The sequence below is a fragment of the Haliotis rufescens genome, unplaced genomic scaffold (assembly GCF_023055435.1).
Source record: "Haliotis rufescens isolate VD_foot unplaced genomic scaffold, xgHalRufe1.0.p SCAF_23, whole genome shotgun sequence".
Lineage (NCBI taxonomy): Eukaryota > Metazoa > Mollusca > Gastropoda > Lepetellida > Haliotidae > Haliotis > Haliotis rufescens.
In genome coordinates this window covers 455,388-479,907 of record NW_025963924.1, presented here as the reverse complement: position 1 = coordinate 479,907, position 24,520 = coordinate 455,388, and the positions used below count along the sequence as shown (strand labels likewise).

General features: G+C 43.9%; 1 protein-coding gene across 3 annotated transcripts; it reads left to right on the top strand.

Moving 5' to 3' along the window:
- Positions 1 to 335: 335 nt before the first annotated feature.
- LOC124140124 (sex peptide receptor-like) lies at positions 336 to 18,224 on the top strand. 3 transcript variants are annotated; one of them, XM_046507512.2, is made up of 2 exons: positions 336 to 631; positions 10,180 to 16,435. In XM_046507512.2, exon 2 carries the CDS (start codon positions 10,490 to 10,492, stop codon positions 11,756 to 11,758), a length of 1,269 nt encoding a protein of 422 aa, XP_046363468.1. In that variant the 5' UTR covers positions 336 to 631; positions 10,180 to 10,489; the 3' UTR covers positions 11,759 to 16,435. The 3 variants fall into 3 exon arrangements, with proteins under 3 accessions (XP_046363468.1, XP_048257570.1, XP_046363469.1); XM_048401613.1 differs by having other exon boundaries at positions 350 to 631; positions 10,180 to 18,224; XM_046507513.2 differs by lacking the exon at positions 336 to 631 and adding an exon at positions 4,054 to 4,228.
- The last annotated feature ends 6,296 nt before the right edge of the window (positions 18,225 to 24,520 follow it).

Genomic DNA, 24,520 nt, shown 5'->3' with positions numbered 1-24,520 from the left:
AATTTGCCCGAACAAAGTCCCCCATTAATAATTCAAACAGGTTCCTTATGTCCGCGGTCAAAGGCCTCAGCTCAGTACCATCCATCACTTGGTTTCGTGATCTCGTTAAGTCTGACCGATGTACAAGAGAAACAGCGATATCTAGCGTGCAGCGACCATTCCAAGGCCCCTGTGTAAGGATACAGTGTTGCATGAGACCCACTATGACGAATCTGTTGTGTGTGACGCGAACGGATAAGTGTTGAATCTAACATTATAGTTTATTTTTGCCAAGTGTGTGAATTTAGGTTAAGAGTCCCACTTGCAAGCACTTGTGTCATGACGAGGAGGTTTGTTGGTCTGTACAAGCAGTCAATGTCTGTATAAATCTTGCCGCTGTATGTCACGGGGGATGCTATGCAGCCTGGGGCACGGCGCGGCGTAACAAGGAAACAGTGCTCATTCGGAAGCGCGTGACGTGTGACGGGAAACGTAATATAAATTGTATATATGATGAAGATATATATCTATATCAACGCGGCAAGGAACGCTGTCACGGATGTGACGTCTGGACATTTTCATCGAAGATGAATAAGGAAAAAGGATGTGAACACGGATGTGAACAGGGAGATTTCATTGAGATTGCTACCTGGTAAGTGAATTTCTTGAATAATGTTCTGTCACGTGATAAAAAGTTACAAAATATGTCAGGATCTTGTAAATAAAGATAGTCTGCACTCCCTGTAAGGCTAGCCTTTTCCTTAAATGATAGCTAGTCCAAGAACAGTGAAACCCCGCACATTCAGACTAGTGGAATTGACCTGATTAACAATAATCTAGATTAATGAATCGCGGTCATAGAGTAATGTATTGTGTATATTTAGACGTTCCAAGAGACTAGCGGTTTCGAACTATAGCGGTGTCCTGATTAACGGGGTATGACCTATAGAAGAGTCCGGATTAGCGGGGTCCGAACTATACCGGTGCCCGGATCCACGGGGTATAAGCTATAGAGGGGTCCGGATTAGCGGGGTCCGAACTATAGCGGTGCCCGGATCCACGGGGTATGAGCTAAAGAGGAGTCCGGATTAGCGGGGTCCGAACAATGTAGGGTCGGATTCGCGGGGTCCGAACTATAGGGTGCCCGGATTCACGGGTAATGAGCAAAAGAGGGGTCCGCATTAGCGGGGTCCGAACTATATAGGGACCCGGATTAGCGGGGTCCGAATTATAGCGGTATCCGGATTAACGAGGTGAAATTGTATATCATATTTACATATATCCAGCGGCCATTGTGATCTCTCTAAGCCTGCATTTTATATAGGCAATTGGGCCTGTCGTCCCACAAGCCTCCAACAACGAACGAACAAGCTGTTGATGTAAAACACGAAAGGAGGTTTGGAGGGCAAAGTGTGGTTTGAGGGGTCGATGGTTAAGGATGTTGGTACATGATATTCCCTCTGAATATATAGATATAACAGCCACATAACTCAGGTCTATAAATACGTTTCATAACACTGTGACATAATGTGATGTCGCATGCACAGACATGTATACTTATTTCTGTGATTGCGACTGTCAAAACCACCTGTCCAGTAGCCGGCTACCGAGCCTCCACAGACAGTAATACCCACACGCAGACGTGCTGTCATAACGGGTCCGCATTCTCGGCTGACGAATTAGTGCTGTAGTCAGTAAACCGTGCTTAACATGAACCTACATCTTCGTGCTTGTAACGTGTTGGTGATGAGATTGTAGGTGCAGTGTTTATGGTTCAGGTCGCGACTGTTTTATCTCCCTGTACGCTTTTATGGTAGACTTTGGGCCTTTGTAGAGTTATCTAAGTGGCCTACTGTTGTTGTTGTTGTTGTTTGGTATTGATATTTGTGGTGGTAGTAGTAATAGAAGTAGTAGCAGCAGCAGCAGTGGTAGTAGTAGTAGTAGTAGTAGTAGTAGTAGTAGTAGAAGTAGTAGTAGTAGAAGTAGTAGTATCCCATTTTAATCAAGTAATTTTAAAGTCGGTAGAGTTTTATTGGCACGGTGGTCTGCTGTCGGTACACCGCTTATCTCGAACTCCGGGAACCTCGACATAACTGTGCTTCATTGTGTTCCTGGGGATAGGAGCCCCTCCGTGGTCTACTGAGCGACCGCCTGGGGAGCGAAAGGTCCGGGGTTCCATCCTTGGCAGCGTCATGCCAAAAGACGATGAAAGATGGTACTTGTTATTACCCTGCCTGGTGCAAGGCAATCGGGGATAAAACAAGGACTGGTCGGCTCGGAGCCAGTATACTTTGTCTGAGTTGGGTAGTCTCGTTAAACCGCGGCATGGTATCTCAGTTGGCTAGCAACTTAAAATCGGCATTAGTCCGGCCTTGTACAAGCAGCCACACAAACAGACACACACACAAACAGACACACACACAAACAGACACACACACAAACAGACACACAAGCACGCGCGCGCCTGCACGCATGTCGCTATATAAGTCTTGAACGCTGCGTTGAACCCCATTTCACCTCACGTCCTTGGGAAAGAGGTTATTATTGCCTCTCTTTTTTTCTTTTATTAAGTGGTACAAAGTATGTCTGCTTCATATGGAGAGAAGCATAAAAATTATGTATTTTATTGCAATATAGCAAACATATATTTATCAACCAATGACATATTTATGGCGTCTCTTATTGTGCCCATGCCCGTAACTTCCGAGATAAACAGGTTAGACCTGAATTAAAAAAACAGAGAGTGCCATATATTGCCCTTCGCGCGTGATTTATTGCTACATACATGTATGTCAAAACATGTCCATGGTAAATGCTTTAATCTAATCAGCCCCGATGCACAAACCAATCATTGGGCCTCGACTGTCGTAGCTGTTCCTTACGATAGCACAGACATCTGACAGCATTTATCTCCTTAATATCGAGTGCCAGGCGGGGTAACAAAAAGTACTACATTCTAACGCAACCGGGGATTGAACCCCCGACTTTCCACACTCCGGGCAAACGCTCATCCAACAGCCAAAGTAGGGGATCTTCGACTTAATTAGTCCACCTAATATTCCGTGATAAAATTGAAATACTGTTAAAAACAGCACTCATTGGCTAAAATACCGTTTGACAGTCTGGTAGGTAAGGAGAGTTGAGGTGAAATGGGGTTGAGATACCATACCGCAGTTTAACATGAATACCCCACTCAGACACAATATAGTGCGGTGTTAAACCAACCAACCACAATATACTGACTACGAGCCGACCTGTCCTTGTTTTAGCCCCTTAATGTCGAACGCCAGGACAATAACAACAAGAACCATCTTTTAACGTATTTTGGTATGACGCGGCCAGGGTTAAACTCACGACCTTCCGCTCTCCGGGTGGACTCTATACCACTGGCGGTTCTGGTAAGTAAATGAGGTTCTATATCAAAATGTAAACGATGGAAGTCAACCTTCTGACAAGAGCTGTATGTACCATTCCTGACAATGAAGGAAAACTAGTTTTTAACATAAATGCCATATTAAATCAGGTGAACTCACAACCGGGACTTTTCAAGAAATAATAATCAGAGAACAATGTTACCATTTGATTCGGAATCAATACTCATTTAAGAACTGTTGGCGACACTTACCATAGAATTCACGGATTTATTTATTTAAGCTAAAAGCTTATTTGATCTGCACTCAATAACTGGAAAGACAAGGGCGGCGCTAAGCAAATAACACATTATCACAAAATCTAATCAAGTTTATTTTATTCAAATCTAAATAATCGGTTGGTACAACAAGCTTAAAAAGCATTCCTGTAGGAGTCTTACAACTACTTGAGACTAAACATCAACACACAGAGAAGCACAAGGCACGCATGTGCGTGGGAATCTCACATGGTATTTGTCTTTAAAGCCGAGTTGGAGCACCGCTAAGAGTTGTTGGAGAGCAAATTAAATATGGCCGCTCACTGCGTGGACAAGCATCCGTTTCCGCTATTGATGAGGTTAAAGCTCCTCACAGAGATCTAGGAGTCACATGAGTATGGTTCACACCATAAAGCGCTTCATGTGCACCTTGTGGGAGTTGGAGAATTGCGTGGCCATACAGTGGGTATATAGTGTGGGACACTCGTTAAAGCTTCATGTGGGTGGATCTGATGAGTGACTATATGTTTTGACTGACGATACAGAAACTTTCCAACATTCTCAGAGGAGTGCTTCAGGTCAAAGGACCTCGGATGTTTTCCGCTTGTTTTACAGTGACAGGTAGGTTCTGGTGGAAGATATAATACTGGTTCCTCCTGAAGATTTCTTCAGGTGGAATTTATATCCAAGAAAAATTCTCCGGAACTAAAATCTTGGAACTATATTACACGAGTGGGAAGTTAATTCCGGTCAGCGGTATTTCACAATCGCATATATAAAACCTCTTCTCAAATCACATAGTATCCGATGCTATTTTCGTAAAAGGGTTGGGTTGGTGGAATTAAAATTAGAAATTAAAAGCCATTTGTTTAGTTGATGAACCCAATTCTCGAGCGAGTCAAATTAAACAAAACAGAAGTTACTTGTTTTAATGAATAGTCTGAGGGTGATGGTCACTATTCATATTTTGATTGTATTTAATTATTTCTGTCATTTTTTGAAGTTATATTTCAACACTTTTGATATTAAGGTGTCCGTAAATCATGTTATTAAAAAAATCACACATCACCTCTTTCGATGAAAACCAGATGCTTAATAGAACACTATCCTACATAAAAGCCGTGAAAAACTGCACATTTCATCCTGTCCCTTTGGTCCAAACGTTGTGAAACAATAAATCAAATTGATTAATGAAGTTTTATATATTTTATCATTCGGGTTGTTATAATTAAGTTCTGTTTTAAGCATGAAGGTCGCAACTTATTGACATATTTTACTGACTAACGATGGCGTTACCAAAGATTAGGGGAAATGGTGTTTTTATTAATACCCATGCTTGATGTATTGCGATGTCTCGTGTCATCTGGAACAAGAATGGCTAATCTTTCTTCTGTAATGAGCAAAACTATTCCCTTATGCTAGGCCGATGTCCTGTTACTAGGAATCTGTTGTGAGTGATATGATCCCGGGGAACTATGCAGTGAGTGATATGATCCTGGGGAACTATGCAGTGAGTGATTGTTAGAAAGAACAATTCTGCAGTTCAGGAATTCGTTCGTTGTTCAATCTTATACATTTTTCGATTTGGGTAAAAAATGAGCCCTGATAGGGATGGGGGCCCCACACTCATACTCACATCACACACGGAAATCGATATACACTCCACCCCTCGCTCACACACACACACACAGACACAGAGACACAGTCTAAGCAACACACAGTGTATTCTCATGCCCCAACCACTCGGGCTGGACATACAACGACGGTGCTACACAGCAACGGTTAAAAATTCACAAAAGGGTTGCCATAGCTATGGACACAAGGAAGCATAGTTGGAGAAGGTGAAATAGTTTGGGGTCATTCAACTCGGAACTCATTAATCCATCCTGGTTTGTTTTTAAAGACAATCTGGATACAATTAGTGCAGTATGTCGCTAACACTAATGGGCGTTATGGCCATGGAGGCATAGTAACAGACACTGTAGTGACACTCAATCAAACATTGTGGAGCGTTGCCGTGGAGGCTTGTGGTTAATGACATTTATCATGATAGACAAACCCTTGAATCCGACAAGACCACACCAATCGTGTGATCGAAGTTCTTACGAGGATACGCCGCTTGTTTGATGTGGAGATAAAGATGCGATGACCTGATTACCAGTTCATCAGAAAAGAATTCCTTTTTGTGAAGAAAAGCAAACAATTTAATTGATCGTTTGTGTTATTACTTATAAAGTACCGTCCTTGTGCTATTACGAAACAAAGAGGATATTTTATAAATAATTAAGTTTAATACCTAAATATGGCTGTAAGTACATACTCATCGATTAAGCATGTTTAATTATTAATATTCCATTATTTATAATATGAACATCATCGGAAAAAACAGTACCAAACAAAACGTGCTAACATTTAAAAAATATGTTTTCGAAAAAGCATGCGATCATTAGGTGTGTGTGTGTGTGTGTGTGCGTGTGCGTGTGTGTGTGTGTTAAATCATCATGATATATTTAAAATATGCTCTATGCCTTAACTTCAAATATTGGTACATATATCGTGCGTGCGTGCGTTTGTACGTGGTGAACCCGAAAACGTATTCGACGCGGCCATTTTCTCGAAAGTGAGCATACGACAAGGGCGGGTAACTCTCACTATTAACGTCACCGGGGTGCGACACCGGAAATGGACTTTGCACCGATGGATAGAATCTCTCCCGGGCCTTTGGCTTTAACCACAAGGCTACCCAACAGGGCATTACTGTGATATTACTTGGGTAGCTGAATAAGCAGAATATATCCGAGGAATGAGTAGTGTGCACTGTAAAAATGTGTAAATTTCTAAACACAAACCTAAACACGTTCCTTGTCCCATAATTGTGACACGTTTGGGGTCTAAACATGTTTAGGATTGTGCTAAACGTATTTAGGATCTAAACGTGGGAAACACCCGTATCCCGAGGCGGTGTTTAGCTGTGAGAACATGTTTATTCTATTATAGGATGATACACAACGATTTGCGTTTTGTCGTAAACATATTTACACTCTGAAGATGTTTAGATTATCGGGGTGTTGTGTTTAGGTGGTATGTAGTCTGTGAGAAGATGGCTAATTTTATGTGTTTAGACCCTAAACGTGTAGATGGAACACACCAAATGTGTATTCCGTTTAGGATTTAAACACATCCCTGAACACGTCTAGGTCTAAACATGTTTTGTATGTGTTTACATTCTTAACACATTTTTACAGTGTATTTTCAAGGTAATCAGTGTCAGTGAGTATGGTTTTACGCCGCTTTTAGCAATATTCCAGCAATATCACGGCGGGGGACACCAGAAATGGGCTTCACACATTGCACCCATGTCGAGAATCGAACGCGGGTCTTCGGCGTGACGAGCAAGGCAACCACTAGGCTACACGACCGCCCCTTCAAGGTAATCAAGAATTCAACAACGCATCGATCTTCATTAGAAGTTGTTGTTGTTGTTGGTCTGTTGTTTAACGCCGTACTCAGCAATATTCCAGCTATATGACGGCGGTCTGTAAATAATCGAGTCTGGAACAGACAATCCAGTATTTAATATCATGAACATCGATCCATGCAATTAGGATCGATGACATGCATCAACCAAGTCAGCGAGCCTGACCACCCGATCCCGTTAGTCGCCTCTTACGACAAGCATAGTCGCCTTTTACGGCAAGCATGTTTTGCTGAAGACCTATTCTACCCCGGAATCTTCACGGGTCCATTAGAAGTAAAAAAGAACGAGCGGAATTGATTGTGCTTTTGTCGGGCCTTCAGGTTGTAGTGAGTAATGAGACTTGACAGCAAGTAGAGTATGTCCATGGCACCTGTTATTGATGTCTATACAAACAGTCCGGAGTAAAAGACACTACCAAATGATTAATGACGGGAGAAAATCATTTAAAGTGTGGCGGGTAAAGTTCGATTTTCTGTTCTGTGGAATCGGAGGAGTAATCAAACATTTACTTCAATCACACATAAAATAGATCGCGTTTCGGGTGTTTTTTATTTCAACACCAGGGCCTGTTTTATAGATAACCGGAGGCGCGCTTGGCCAAGTGGGCGTGGCCGCTTCAATTAGCTGTACGGAGTTGAGTCCCTTAGTCGAATCCTTACCAATGATATTGGGGTCGAATCCTAGTTTTGCCACAATTATGATCCTTAGCTTGACTACACTATACGCGAGGGTCGTGGGTTTCACCGTAGTTATTGTTTATGAGTGAGTGAGCGAGTATGGTTTGACGCCGCTTTTAGCAATATTCCAGCAATATCACGGCGGGGGACACCAGAAATGGGTTTCACACATTGTACCCATGTCGGGAATCGAACCCGGTTCTTCGGCGTGACGAGCGAACGCTTTAACCACCAGGCTACCCGACCGCCCCTGGTGATGTTTATGACCTGCATTACTCCGTGGTTTTTCCCACTCGACGCCAACACGACATGATACAGTAAAACCTTGTTAATTCGGGCACATCTTTAACGTCCGGATTAATGAATTATGGTAATATACGAAGAAGAAGAAATTTGTATTGTAGTTTATAAGTGTGTCCTGCAGTGCAAAATGACGAAGTTATAGTAGCGAATACAATGATGTACACTGTCTGGCCAACATGCATAGCATATCAGCACAAAACGTAACACTAAATTACTCAAAATTCTGTCACACTCATACAACACACCACGCCACATCCACTCCCACACTCATACAACGCACCACGACACAGCTACTCCCACACCCATACAACGCACCACGCCACATCCACTTTCACTTTCATACAACGCACCACGCCACATTCACTCTCGCACACATACAACGCACCACGCCACATTCACTCTCACACCCATACAACGCACCACGCCACATCCGCTCCCACACCCATACAACGCACCACGCCACATCCGCTCTCACACCCATACAACGCACCACGCCACATCCACTCTCACACCCATACAACGCATCACGCCACATCCACTCTCACACCCATACAACGCACCACGCCACATCCACTCTCACACCCATACAACGCACCACGCCACATCCACTCTCACACCCATACAACGCACCACGCCACATCCACTCTCACACCCATACAACGCACCACGCCACACCAATTCTCACAGCCATACAACGCACCACGCCACATCCACTTTCACACCCATACAACGCACCACGCCACATCCACTCTCACACCCATACAACACTCCACGCCACATCCACTCTCACACCCATACAACGCACCACGCCACATCCACTCTCACACCCATACAACGCACCACGCCACACCAATTCTCACAGCCATACAACGCACCACGCCACATCCACTTTCACACCCATACAACGCACCACGCCACATCCACTCTCACACCCATACAACACTCCACGCCACATCCACTCTCACACCCATACAACGCACCACGCCACATCCACTTTCACACCCATACAACGCACCACGCCACATCCACTCTCACACCCATACAACACTCCACGCCACATCCACTCTCACACCCATACAACGCACCACGCCACATCCACTCTCACACCCATACAACGCACCACGCCACATCCACTCTCACACCCATACAACGCACCACGCCACATCCACTTTCACACCCATACAACGCACCACGCCACATCCACTCTCACACCCATACAACGCACCACGCCACATCCACTCTCACACCCATACAACACTCCACGCCACATCCACTCTCACACCCATACAACGCACCACGCCACATCCACTCTCACACCCATACAACGCACCACGCCACACCAATTCTCACAGCCATACAACGCACCACGCCACATCCACTTTCACACCCATACAACGCACCACGCCACATCCACTTTCACACCCATACAACGCACCACGCCACATCCACTCTCACACCCATACAACACTCCACGCCACATCCACTCTCACACCCATACAACGCACCACGCCACATCCACTCTCACACCCATACAACAGACCACGCCACACCAATTCTCACAGCCATACAACGCACCACGCCACATCCACTCTCACACCCATACAACACTCCACGCCACATCCACTCTCACACCCATACAACGCACCACGCCACATCCACTCTCACACCCATACAACGCACCACTCCACATCCGCTCCCATACAACGCACCACGCCACATCCACTCTCACACCCATACAACGCACCACATCCATTCTCACACCCATACAACGCATCACACCACATCCACTCTCACACTCATACAACACACCACGCCACATCCACTCTTACACCCATACAACGCATCACGTTTTCAGAACTAACATGGTTTCATTGTAATTAAAATACTGATAATAAGAATAAGTTTACATTGTGACATCAATGTTAACTTTATAATCGTTAAAAAGGATGAGTATTTACATTGATACATCTGTGCTATCCCAGCCTGCATCCGTAAGAAGAATTGCCTGATCCAAATGGTGATATATGTGAAAACTCATGTGATATAACATTGCAAAAGTGGGTGCGTAGCTGTTTGACAAAGACCAAGCTCATTTCTTTGTTCTTTTCTTTCAGACGGTTGCGTTTCTGCGATTTCTCCAGTTGCATTGAACACTCACTTCAAGAACAGCGGAGGGATTAACCAGTTGAACCCAAGAATAACGCATGTTTCTGTGCATGTAAGCGTGGTGTAGAAGCTCATCCGTACAAGATAAGTGATAATTTAACTTGATGGACGACAACACACATATCGCAGTTGCACCAGGGTCTCCTGTGACTGACAACTTTGAGCCATGTATGTGCGGCATGTTGACGAGGAAAATTAGCATCTTCATTTGCTGGATCAGATAGACGTTCACCTTCAGCGTATACACCAACACCAAACATGAAGGATCATTACAGTTTCTGCCTCCAGCGTGTAGCCTCGCTGATGGGCGACACCACTGTAAATACAAAGGCTTCTTCACTGATTCAACGCGTGTGCCTCAACGTCACCCATATTTTGAACGTCACACAACGTTACAGTCTGATGGACCTTGAACAAGAGGCCCCTGTGGATCTAGCCGTGCCCCTCATGGGCTACGCTGCCCCTGTGGTCGTCTTCCTGACGCTGGTGTTGAATGCTGTCGTTGTCGTCGTTCTCACTCGGCGGCGACTCAGGTCGCCCACAAACGTCATACTCGTCTCCATCGCAGCCTGTGATACATTCACAGCATTGTTCTCATTACCTGGATATATGTATACGTACACTTACGAAGGTTACCGGAATTACCCGAGTATGGGATGGTGTTATGTGTTGACCTACCTATGCCGGTTTACCCCACAAGTTCTCCACACAGTGTCACTGTGGTTGACAGCATTACTTGCGTTTCAACGTTACGTAGGTGTCGCTCAAATGGTGTGCAGAACTTGGATCAGTCGCTACAAAGGTGTGGCTTTGTCGATCGTGTTTTTAGGCATATTTTCGTTCATATCTCACTGTTTTCAGCTCTTTCTTGTCTTAAAACCTGTGACTGTAATCGGAAAAGAATTATTCACTCCGACAGGTATTCAGATCTCGAACACTTGTTACAGACATTTAGCTGTTATAGAGAATGTGGACTATTTCTCCTATGTGTATACGTGGGTGAGACTAACCCTTGCCCAGGTTCTACCCTGTTGCCTTCTGCTAGTGTTCAACCTCTGCCTCATCAGGGCTACATACAGAAGCTATACATATAGGCGACGCCTGGTTGTTGGACACAAGCTTTCCGAATCCTCGGACACGAAAAACACAATCCGGATCTCGTTAATGTTGCTTCTCGTAACGTGCTGCACGTGCATGTTTGAAATGTTTGTTGACGTAAATCTGGTTTTAAATTTCGCCCAAATTTATTCAAAACGCTTTTTGGTTTCCGCGGACACATTAGGCAGGCTTCTCCTTGTCAGTAATTTTACAATCATCCTTTCGTTTCCTCTCAACTTCTTCTTTTACTTCGCGTTCAGCACCAACTTCCGGGTCATGATTTTGTCATGTGTGAAACCGAGGCTCAAGCGGAAGATCACACCTAACAGAGTAACACCAGGTGTCGACGGGCGGAGTACACATCACTTCAGCCTGACTCATTTTCAGAAGCAAAGACATAGCAATGGATACAACGGTAGTGTTCTGTGAATATGAAATTCGACAAAAATAAAATACGTTCCGGCGACAATTTGAACAGTACAGAAATGTGCAAGGAAGGTGATTCATGACTGGATAATCATGTGCGTGCGCTCTGTAATAATCTGCGTTGTTGTGAGAACAATTAAAGTTACAAACATCATCCCAATGATGTATCAACTTAAGGATTCCGGCCATAATGGGTCCCCGAATCATCAGTATGGGGGGCTGGTGGCTACAATGTTTGACTTGACCCCGCGTGGTTCGTTGTCCGTCAGTTCCGATTACAGGCCGTTGTATTTCCAATGAAGGTCTAGATGTTATAAACAATTTGTTCACTGTGACATTGTGTATGTGTAATTAGGGCTATCATCAGCTGGTAGAGCATTGTTCATTATACAAATTTAGTTATCAGGTCAATAATTATATTTTGAGAATTGACTCCCTATTTTGGCAAATGCACTTTCATCTGACCCAAGCCTCGCACCTTTTAACATTACTATCCCCCGCCACGAAGTGGGGCGGGGGATATAGGAACGGAGTTTGTCCGTCCGTCCGCCCGCTTCTCTAAGTGCACAAATTTGCTCCAAAACTATTTACGTCAGAGGAATAAAACGGATGTTACTGGTCATAATCTCAAATAAGTTCGAAAATTGGTGTCGTAAATTCATTTATTACAGAGTTATGGCCCTTGATCCGTGCTTTTCAACTTGCAGTGCATACTGCATGAAATGGGAACAAGTTTTCTCAGAAACCACTAAAGTTACATGAATGAGAGTTTGCATGCTTATCTAAGAGATACTTGTCAAGACTGAGTTCCAAGATTGGTCCCGTAAATTATGTTTTACAGCGTTACGGCCGTTGGCCCATGCTATTTTACTTAGTGCATAGTTTCTGCAAAGGAGACAAGTCATTTTACTAAGTGCATAGTTTCTGCAAAGGAGACAAGTCATTTTACTTAGTGCATAGTTTCTGTAAAGGAGACAAGTCATTTTACTTAGTGCATAGTTTCTGCAAAGGAGACAAGTCATTTTACTTAGTGCATAGTTTCTGCAAAGGAGACAAGTCATTTTACTTAGTGCATAGTTTCTGTAAAGGAGACAAGTCATTTTACTTAGTGCATAGTTTCTGCAAAGGAGACATGTCATTTTACTTAGTGCATAGTTTCTGCAAAGGAGATAAGTTATTTTACTCAGTGCATAGTTTCTGCAAAGGAGACAAGTCATTTTACTTAGTGCATAGTTTCTGCAAAGGAGACAAGTCATTTTACTTAGTGCATAGTTTCTGCAAAGGAGACAAGTCATTTTACTTAGTGCATAGTTTCTGCAAAGGAGATAAGTTATTTTACTTAGTGCATAGTTTCTGCAAAGGAGACAAGTCCTTTTACTTAGTGCATAGTTTCTGCAAAGGAGACAAGTCATTTTATTTAGTGCATAGTTTCTGCAAAGGAGACAAGTTATTTTACTTGGTGCAGAGTTTCTGCAAAGGAGACAAGTCATTTTACTTAGTGCATAGTTTCTGCAAAGGAGACAAGTCATTTTACTTAGAGCATAGTTTCTGCAAAGGAGACAAGTCATTTTACTTAGTGCATAGTTTCTGCAAAGGAGACAAGTCATTTTACTTAGTGCATAGTTTCTGCAAAGGAGACAAGTTATTTAACTTAGTGCATAGTTTCTGCAAAGGAGACAAGTCATTTTACTTAGTGCATAGTTTCTGCAAAGGAGACAAGTCATTTTACTTAGTGCATAGTTTCTGCAAAGGAGACAAGTTATTTTACTTAGTGCATAGTTTCTGCAAAGGAGACAAGTCATTTTACTTAGTGCATAGTTTCTGGAATGTGGTGACATGTTTTCTCAGAAACTACTGAAGATTATCTAAGAGATATTTATTAAGACAGTTATTGTTTTGCAGAGGTGTGTAGTTATGTCACATTTAATCATTTTTTCTGATGGCATAAAGAGATCCAAGTGCTTGTCTTTTCTAAAGGCTTTATGATACTTTTTTGTATACTTTATATTCACTACTATATCAATGAACAACATTCTAATGTGCCCCATGGCGGGGATAGTGATTACGCTGTTTTCTTGTTGTTTCTTAATGTCTTGGATTCCCTAGGGCTAGAATCTCAAGTAGTGCATGATGTCATCATTGGTTGTCAGTGGTCCATTCATATCATTTTCACAGCTATTTTGCCCTTAACCCCAGACGGAATATCTTTCGGCGGACAATCAAGACTGGTTATTTTCTTGCATTGACGTTTAATATTTAAACAATAGTGACTCTGAATTTACCTTTCAAAGAAAATGCTGTGAACCGGTTGTGTGATATGTGCATGTCTAAGTTAGCTGACAAATCGTCAATGATGTTGTTGATAAAAGATGGTGTAATTATTGTTTTTAGAATACCTAAGGATATCAGCCGCGTCGTGTTGGTTCATTACAATGTGTCCGTCGTGTTTGTCAGACTATAACTGCCTTCTGGTACAGGCAGGTGTAAGTCATATAATATATATAATCTTACACGCAGTTGATATGATTTTAATAAACTATGTGGTTGTGTTTTTGCCTTGCCATGTGATTATTATTATTGTTGAATAAAAATACAAGTTGATTTATTAGTCAGATTGAGTTTTTAGAAGTGTGTATATATCCTTGAAAGATACGAGCTATTACTGGCTCCCACCTCGCATTACAACAGAGAAGACAGGGTGTTTAGAGGTGATGGCAGATGGTCGAGTCCAACTCTCAGCTGAGACATGGTCGACATAGTGTACCACTGAACCTGAACGGCATTAATCGATGCTGCTGTTGTGTCTACATCCTGGCAAAGTCCGCCTTTGTTGGCCGTTTGAGTTCATAGTTAATACGTAGACATCCAATCTAATTGTGTGTCTTAACACCCAAACGACCTATATTTGTTTGTCAGTCCTTTGTACATGTTACATGGAGCCGTACTTGCGTCTCTTGACGCTCTGTGGACCTCCTTGATACATGTCAGTCCTTTGTAACATGTTACATGGAGCCGTACTTGCGTCTCTTGACGCTCTGTGGACACCCTTGATGCATGTCAGTCCATTGTAACATGTTACATGGAGCCGTACGTGCGTCTATTGACGCTCTGTGGACCTCCTTGATGCATGTCAGTCCATTGTAACATGTTACATGGAGCCGTACTTGCGTCTCTTGACGCTCTGTTGACCTCCTTGATGCATGTCAGTCCTTTGTAACATGTTACATGGAGCCGTACTTGCGTCTCTTGACGCTCTGTTGACACCCTTGATGCATGTCAGTCCATTGTAACATGTTACATGGAGCCGTACTTGCGTCTCTTGACGCTCTGTGGACACCCTTGATACATGTCGGTCCATTGTAACATGTTACATGGAGCCGTACTTGCGTCTCTTGACGCTCTGTGGACCTCCTTGATGCATGTCAGTCCTTTGTAACATGTTACATGGAGCCTTACTTGCGTCTCTTGACGCTCTGTGGACCTCCTTGATGCATGTCAGTCCTTTGTAACATGTTACATGGACCCGTACGTGCGTCTCTTGACGCTCTGTTGACACCCTTGATGCATGCCAGTCCTTTGTAACATGTTACATGGAGCCGTACTTGCGTCTATTGACGCTCTGTGGACCTCCTTGATGCATGTCAGTCCTTTGTAACATGTTACATTGAGCCGTACTTGCGTCTATTGACGCTCTGTGGACACCCTTGATGCATGTCAGTCCATTGTAACATGTTACATGGAGCCGTACTTGCGTCTCTTGACGCTCTGTGGACCTCCTTGATGCATGTCAGTCCATTGTAACATGTTACATGGAGCCGTACTTGCGTCTCTTGACGCTCTGTGGACCTCCTTGATGCATGTCAGTCCTTTGTAACACGTTACATGGAGCCGTACTTGCGTCTCTTGACGCTCTGTGGACCTCCTTGATGCATGTCAGTCCTTTGTAACATGTTACATGGAGCCGTACTTGCGTCTCTTGACGCTCTGTGGACCTCCTTGATGCATGTCAGTCCATTGTAACATGTTACATGGAGCCGTACTTGCGTCTCTTGACGCTCTGTGGACCTCCTTGATGCATGTCAGTCCTTTGTAACATGTTACATTGGGCAGAACTGGCGTATCTTGACGCACAGTGGACACCATTGATACATGTCAGTCCTTTTAAACACGTAACATGAAGCCGAACTGATGTACCTTGACGCTCTGTGTTCACCCTTGATTGCATGTCAATCCTTTTTAACACGTTAAAAGGAGCAGAACTGGCGTACCTTGACGCTTTGTGGTCACCCTTGATTGCATGTCAATCCTTTTTAACATGTTACATGGAGCCGATCCGGCGTATCTTGACGCACAGTGGACACCATTGATGCATTCAGGTGGTATCGCGGCGGGTTTCACGATATATGCTAATTATTATGAGTCTGTATTATGGCATATAGTCCTGAAACTACTTAACAAATCTGTTGTAATTGGTGAACTTTTCTAAAAGTGGCGCTTTCCGTGCGCGGAAATGTGCAATGATAAGATTTAATTATACAATGCGATTAATAGGTTTCACTTAAATGGCGACGTCTCTCTTTGTCGCCTCTCAAGGAAGGTATGACAAAACTGCTTCCTGCACGTCAAACATGAGTAATCATTGCAGCGTCTGCCTCGAGAGGGAGCCTCAGTGTCGGGCAGGAGGAAGATGAAGAAGGGGCCTAAAATACTGGTTTACTGCTGTCAAAATGGCAGCCGAGTTCGGAATGTATCATTTAATCACAATCCGCTGGACCTTGAAGAAGAGGCTCCTTTGGATCTAGCCGTGCCCCTCATGGGCTACGCTGCCCCTGTGGTCATCTTCCTGACGCTGGTGTTGAATGCTGTCGTTGTCGTTGTTCTCACTCGGCGGCGACTCAGGTCGCCCACAAACGTCATACTCGTCTCCATCGCAGCCTGTGATACATTCACAGCATTGTTCTCATTACCTGGATATATGTATACGTACACTTACGAAGGTTACCGGAATTACCCGAGTATGGGATGGTGTTTTGTGTTGATCTACCTATGCCGGTTTACCCCACAAGTTCTCCACACAGTGTCACTGTGGTTGACAGCATTACTTGCGTTTCAACGTTACGTAGGTGTCGCTCAAATGGTGTGCAAAGCTTGGATCAGTTCTTACAAAGGCGTGACGTTGTCGATCGTGTTTCTAGCCATACTTTCGTTCATATCTCACTGTTTTCAGCTCGTTCTTGTCCCAAGACCGTTGACTCTGGCCTGTGAAGGTTGCGATTCTGTTGTTAAGGTCCTAAACACGTGTTTTTTACATTCATACAACGATACATACCTCACCCGCGTGGATACGCTGCTGCGACTTATCTTGGCACAGTTACTGCCGTGCTTCCTTCTTCTAGCCTTCAACGTCTGTCTCATCAGATCGACCTACAAGAGTCATAGATACATGCAACGCTTGGTTGTGGGACATAAACCGTCCGAATACACAGACACCAGAAACACAATCCGGATATCGTTGATGCTTCTTCTCGTAACGTGCTTCACGTGGATTTTCGAGATGTTTGTGAACTTAAATCTTGTTTTAAATTATGCACATGATGTTGTGTCCCCGGATACCCTGAGTAGTCTCGTTCTTATATGCAATTTTACTACACTACTTTCATTTCCTCTAAATTTCGTATTTTATTTCACGTTCAGTTTTAACTTCCGGGGCGGGATTTTGTCCTTTGTGAAAACGAGGCTAAAGCGGAAGCTCGCTCCTAGAAAAGTGACATCTGGTGGGGATGGGCGCAGAGGCAATACATATGTTTTCAGTCTTATCCATCTACATAAAAAGAGTACAGGAACTGATGAATAAAGAACTTTGAAGACACATTACAGCAAAATGTGGTAAACTACAGATTGTATAAGGAAAGGGACAAAATGGTATAATTGAGAATTTAGAATAGTTGCGTCCCTTAATCTTGCCAGGATCCGCTTGATGCTGATACGATTCTTAGATTCGCCTCGATAACGATTCTTGATATTTGAGCATCATACCCGCGCCCGGAGGTTTGACCAACTGGATAGCGTGTCCGGACTTTATGACTTGGAGTGAGTGTGCTTTTACGCTGCTTTTAACAATATTCCGGCAATATCACGGCGGGAAAAACCAAAAATGGTCTTCACACATCGTACCCGTGTGGGGAATCGAATCTGCGTGACGTGCGAACGCTTTAACTACCCAATCGCCCCTTATACTTTTGAGCTTGCATCTCCTATAGAGGTGACGAGCCGCCAAACAACTGATGTTATGCGAGTACCGTACTCCTGACGTTGATAGTTTAGATTTATGATGTATTGAAGTGAAATATACATGTACATATTTTGGAAATTCTGTACTGATTTATTGAATGTCTGCTTGTATACGTGGTTGTGTCGAATGTTATCCTGCCTTTTGCTTCATTGTGACAATAAATGTTATGTTGGTGTTTTGCAATAATTCGTTGTTCGGCATGGAGTTGCGCCCCTTAGTCGTGCCAAGATACGCATAATGTTGGTTCGAATCCAAGATTAACCCCAAATATGATTCTTGGTATCTCAGCACCCGACTGCACAAGGGGTTCACGGAAGTGAATCATAGTAGACGTCTATGATATTAGGCTTTCCTCTAACACTAATGTGAAACGCCGTGGAATTACTGGAATACTGTTAAAACAGCACTTTACTTAAGCATAGATTATTCCTACACGATACGCCTACCAGATTTACACCGCATGTGCAGGGAAAGCGGACAAACGTTGGTTCGATTCCCGGTCGCGTCATACCAACATACGTTAAAAGATGGTAAGAGATCATCCTCAAATTTGCATTGATTCCAGAGTATGTCTATCAACAATCGAAAGTTAAAGTTTAATGACGCATATCAGATTACGTGTAGACTACCAATACTTAGTTCTTTATATTAATTAAGATGCTTTTATTCACGATTATATTGATAAATGAAACGAACTTATGCAATAAGCTGAAGTGCAATAATCGCGACGTTACACCTCATTTCAGGTCACCAAATACCAATAGACGACGACTTCCGTTCCTATGTTAATGTTAGCCATTGCCAGGTGAGCTACAGTGCCTAAGACGAAGATAGATCGTGTACAAACGCATTGGTCACTACATGGTGCTTCGAGAGTAATCCTATCCAGACTTGCGTTTGAAGAGGAACACGATGATCCGTTGTCCACAACATGATGTTGTTGAGAGACGTGTTCTTGCAAGCATCGCCTGCATGCACAGAGAAACAATGCCACACCAGTGGGACACAATGCCAACAGGGATAATTGATGGCTGAAACCGAAGTCGACAATGGTGACGTTGGCAAAGGTTGTTGACGTTGAGCAATCATTAGTGTCGGTTAAGGTTAGGGCACTTGCATAATATTCAATGTGTTAGCGAAAGGTCATTCCAACCATCGAGTATCATATTACCATCTTGATTAAGGTTAATTCAGAGAAGAGTTTAAACAAAGAGGAACGAGTTTAGGAATGAACAAAATCAGACAGCCACGGGCACGCAGCTGTTAATCGTACAGTTTTATATTTTTTAATTTATTCGGGAAAAGAAATAACAAATTATGAGAGGTATTACCTTGCCCTATGTGACTCCCGACATAGTAATGGGCTAGATTCAGATTCACAGCAGAACGCTGTAAGAATGCATCTCAACCTATCTTATAGATGACGCGACGTATATACATCAAGGAACCAGTATGCATGAAGTGGGTTAAATAAAGCGCGTGACATTTCCGTTATGCTTTGCGCACTGAACGAGATTAATCTGTTCACACTGACGATGACGTCACGATTAATAGTGCGCGTCGATGAATAGGTTTGATAGAACACTGATTGTTTTGACACAATGTATATCGCTCAGAGTGAGTGAGTGAGTGAGTTAGTATGGTTTTACGCCGCTTTTAGCAATATTCCAGCAATATCACGGCGGGGGACACCGGAAATGGGCTTCACACATTGTACCCATGTCGGGAATCGAACCCGGGTCTTCAGCGTGACGAGCCAACGCTTTAACCACTAGGCTACCCGACCGCCCTATATCGCTCAGAAAAGGCAAAGGCATATATGCCAAAGTTGTTGTTACAAAGATGCTATGTGAATAACACGTACATCTACACCATGGGAAACAGTGCATTGTGGGTCCACATATTGTTCCAACGAATGCTATGTGAATAAAACGTACATCTACACCATGGGAAACAGTGCATTGTGGGTCCACATGTTGTTCCAAAGGTGCTATGTGAATAACACGTTCATCTACACCATGGGAAACAGTGCATTGTGGGTCCACATGTTGTTCCAAAGATGCTATGTGAATAACACGTACATCTACACCATGGGAAACAGTGCATTGTGGGTCCACATGTTGTTCCAAAGATGCTATGTGAATAACACGTACATCTACGCGAAATGAAACAGTGCATTGTGGGTCCACGTGTTGTTCCAAAGATGCTTTGTGAATAACACGTACATCTACACCATGGGAAACAGTGCATTGTGGGTCCACATGTTGTTCCAAAGATGCTTTGTGAATAACACGTACATCTAAACCATGGGAAGCGTGAATTGTGGGTCCACATGTTGTTCCAAAGATGCTATGTGAATAACACGTACATCTACACCATGGGAAACAGTGAATTGTGGGTCCAAATGTTGTAAAACAACGTGAGTCGGAGATCGTCAATAAAGCTCTGGACATCCCTGAATCGTCAGCTGAGGGGGGAGTAGATGTAGGCGACAGGTCTGTGTTCCGTGTTAGTGGATTCTCGAGTGCTCGTTAACACGTGTGCTTCGTCTTTCTATCGCACACGCGTGTAATGTAGCATACCCTTGTACACTGTCCCTGTTGATATTACTGTTGTCGATCCTCCCACACCTCCTGATCCATGTAGCTGCCTCTAAAGACATTATGCTTTGTAGAAGTTGGTAGTGTATCGGATTCTTGTAAATCGACAATATAGGCCCGTCTGAGTGTCCGCAGCGTTGATTCTGAGAGGTCTTTAAGTCAAGAAGTTCCGATCCAAGATCGCCAGACGCAAACCGCATGCGACGCACACCGCACGCACATCTCACGCGGAGCAAACGGCACGCGACGCACTGTATATTGCACGTGATATACTGTATACGTCATGTGATAACAAGCAAACATTTCTGGTACTTACATTCTTATCCGGAATCAAACGGGTTAAAACAGTCTGCATACTTGTTATAGTAAAACGATGTCTGATTACATGGATAGTCACTGGACTTTGGCGTCGTAATAATCTGAGCAGAGTGGCGTCCCTTAGTCGCGCCTGGCTCCGTTGACTGTGGGATTGAATCCCGGATTCAACCATATTATGATGATTGGTCTGTCAGTACCATTTCAATGGTTTGTAAATATCCACGACCTGCGTCGCTGTGTACCTTTTCCACGAACATTAAGCTGACAGTGTTCCATAGTTGAAATCCGCGTTAATTTACACCCAACTCACCCATACAGTTATTCAAAAGTAGCATTCATAAAGACGCGAGTAATGTAGTACATATATGACTCCCAAATAAATGTTCCTTTATTTTCTTCCATCAGTATATGTCTCAAAACAGCGACCTTCATCAAACAGACTTAACGCCAACAATTGACCCACGCACTATGTATGTGGACTGCTTCCGGCTCGTTGTTTTGTGACTTCCATCAGCTACTGTTACTGCTACTGGTAATGGGTCTAAACAGTAAGTACATTCAGTTTTAATGCCGACTTAGGTTCTATTACAGTGTTTCAGCTCAATGTGGGAAGAAAACCCATAAACGTGTATCACTACTAGCTGACCACTCATGTCCCCTGACACAGTATGGAGCCAGCCGTAGACCACTGGCTGACCATTCATGTTCCCTGACACAGTATGGAGCCAGCCGTAGGGAGCCAACCTTAGACCACTGGCTGACCACTCATGTCCCCTGACACAGTAGGGAGCCAACCTTAGACCACCGGCTGACCACTTATGTCCCCTGACACAGTAGGGAGCCAACCTTAGACCACTGGCTGACCAATCATGTGCCCCGACACAGTAGGGAGCCAACCTTAGACCACTGGCTGACCACTTATGTCCCCTGACACAGTAGGGAGCCAACCTTAGACCACTGGCTGACCAATCATGTCCCCTGACACAGTAGGGAGCCAACCTTAGACCACTGGCTGACCACTTATGTCCCCTGACACAGTAGGGAGCCAACCTTAGACCACTGGCTGACCAATCATGTCCCCTGACACAGTAGGGAGCCAACCTTAGACCACCGGCTGACCACTCATGTCCCCTGACACAGAAGGGAGCCAACCTTAGACCACTGGCTGACCACTTATGTCCCCTGACACAGTAGGGAGCCAACCTTAGACCACTGGCTGACCACTTATGTCCCCTGACACAGCAGGGAGCCAACCTTAGACCACCGGCTGACCACTCATGTCCCCTGACACAGTAGGGAGCCAACCTTAGACCACTGGCTGACCACTTATGTCCCCTGACACAGTAGGGAGCCAACCTTAGACCACTGGCTGACCAATCATGTCCCCTGACACAGTAGGGAGCCAACCTTAGACCACCGGCTGACCACTCATGTCCCCTGACACAGTAGGGAGCCAACCTTAGACCACCGGCTGACCACTCATGTCCCCTGACACAGTAGGGAGCCAACCTTAGACCACTGGCTGACCACTTATGTCCCCTGACACAGTAGGGAGCCAACCTTAGACCACTGGCTGGCACGTTTTGAAGCGCTATCAGTAGGTTCCTGTACGGATGTGGTGATCGATCTCGGAAGGAAACGAGCATGACGAAGTGTCCTTGATGCGAACTTGATAGTGTCATTTCCGTGCCAATACCATAAACCTTCAAAACGCGACTCATCCTTCTTCAATTTTCAGCCAACAGTTTTCTGCACCATCAAACAAACAAACATCAGAAAGTACATCGATTCCGTTATATTGACACAAGTGATGAGGGCCCAGTCTCTGCTGTCTTTATCGAAGCGTCCGTAGGACTCCAGGTGGAATAGGTTCCGTCAACCTGTGCGTGTATGAGGAGACTTAATGGATTGGATAATCAGGTTTGCTGATTGCCTTGTCATCGGACTCGACGGCGTGGATCGTTCATCGTAATAACAATCACTGCACTGTCTGATCCAGACTTTAATAATCACACGCCGCCGTCATATAGCGTGAATATTGCGGACATCTGCGTTAAACAAACCTATAAGTCCGAACGACTATTAAAGATCAGACAGAGAATTTACGGTACCTGTATATGTGGAACGCAGTAACCAAGTTTCAAAGTCAGTGACGTGAATGCCACCCCCTAATGTTCACCGAATATTGCAACTCTATTAATCATAGCAGAATGGAAATGAACGAAATATTACTTATGCACTTTTATCAGTAAAATGATCGTCATAAATATTCCGACTACAAGATGTAATGAGTAAATATAGTACTCTTGTCCTGCTATGTTCATTAATACCATCAAACAGTTACCAGCAGGATTTCTAGGGGGGGGGGGGGTATTTAGTCAATGTGAAAGCAAACCTGATTTTCATTTAGGGAAATCAAAAGACAGAATAGATCACAGTCACACAGACACACGAAAACCACCTGCCTATCTCCTCATGGTTAATCCAGGGTACAACATATCTCCAGAAATGCTGGTCTCCAAATGAGAATTCAGGGTAGAATTAGTCCCCAGGATGGGCTTGTCTCCCTAAAAAGAGTCCAGGACAGGTTAAGTCCCTAGAATCCCACACTTGTGTTCCCAGGCAATCCCAGTTGTACAGGAAGCATGTGCAACAAAGTCAGTCTGATACCATCCTCTGTATCTCCATGGCTGGCAATTTGGTAAACCTGGACCCATCCCATGGTTCTCACGATCTCATATTACCTGCCCTTGATTTTCATTAGCCAATTTGATTTGCTCCGCTGGTGAGTCTAATAAGAATGCGAGTTACAATACGGCTTCAATGTTGTGTAGTCCTTAAGTCCACCTCATGTACCCATTCCCTTTTTCCCTAACTTGACGTGTAATTGGTCAGGAAAATGATAATGAAAATCAAGGGTGGGTAATATGAGGTGGCAACCACAGGATTGGATCCATGGGTTAGTGTAGGTTTACCGAAATGCCAGCCCTGGAGATAAAGAGGATGGTCTGGTACTTGTGGAAGTGTTGGGTTCATGTCATTCAAACCAGACTCAAAACTAACATACCCTGGCCATAGAATCAAGGAAGATGTCCTCAGCACCCTATAATTGTCTCCCCATGGGCTTCTAGCGCAAAATACATCCAATCACCCCAAATATCCCATGTAACATGCGGATCAGGTTGTTACAATGTGTGTCATCACAATACCCAAGGTATGAATCGTTGTTACGCTATCAATCACTGGTTCAACACATACATTTGAAAACAAGCACCTTGTACTTCTTCAACCATCTTCCCAAAGCAAGGGTGTTAATGGACAAGAAAAGTCCAGTTTTCACCCTTGCAGAACTAGGTTTGAATTTCAGAGCTATATTTTGACTGGACTAAGGAGCCTATGTTAAGTCCAATCAAAATTGTGTAACAAAATCGACATCCTGTTGGTAAACAACATGGCTACCTCAGAAAAGCCATCTTCACCATGGTTCAATGTCAATATGAATGCATTCAAAAACTTACATAAGAAAGAAATCTGAAATGACAACAAACTCCCAAG

What these genes read in the sequence shown, in the direction of transcription:
- LOC124140124 (XM_046507512.2), top strand. Translation starts at nt 10,490, where the DNA reads ATGAAGGATCATTACAGTTTCTGCCTCCAGCGTGTAGCCTCGCTGATG.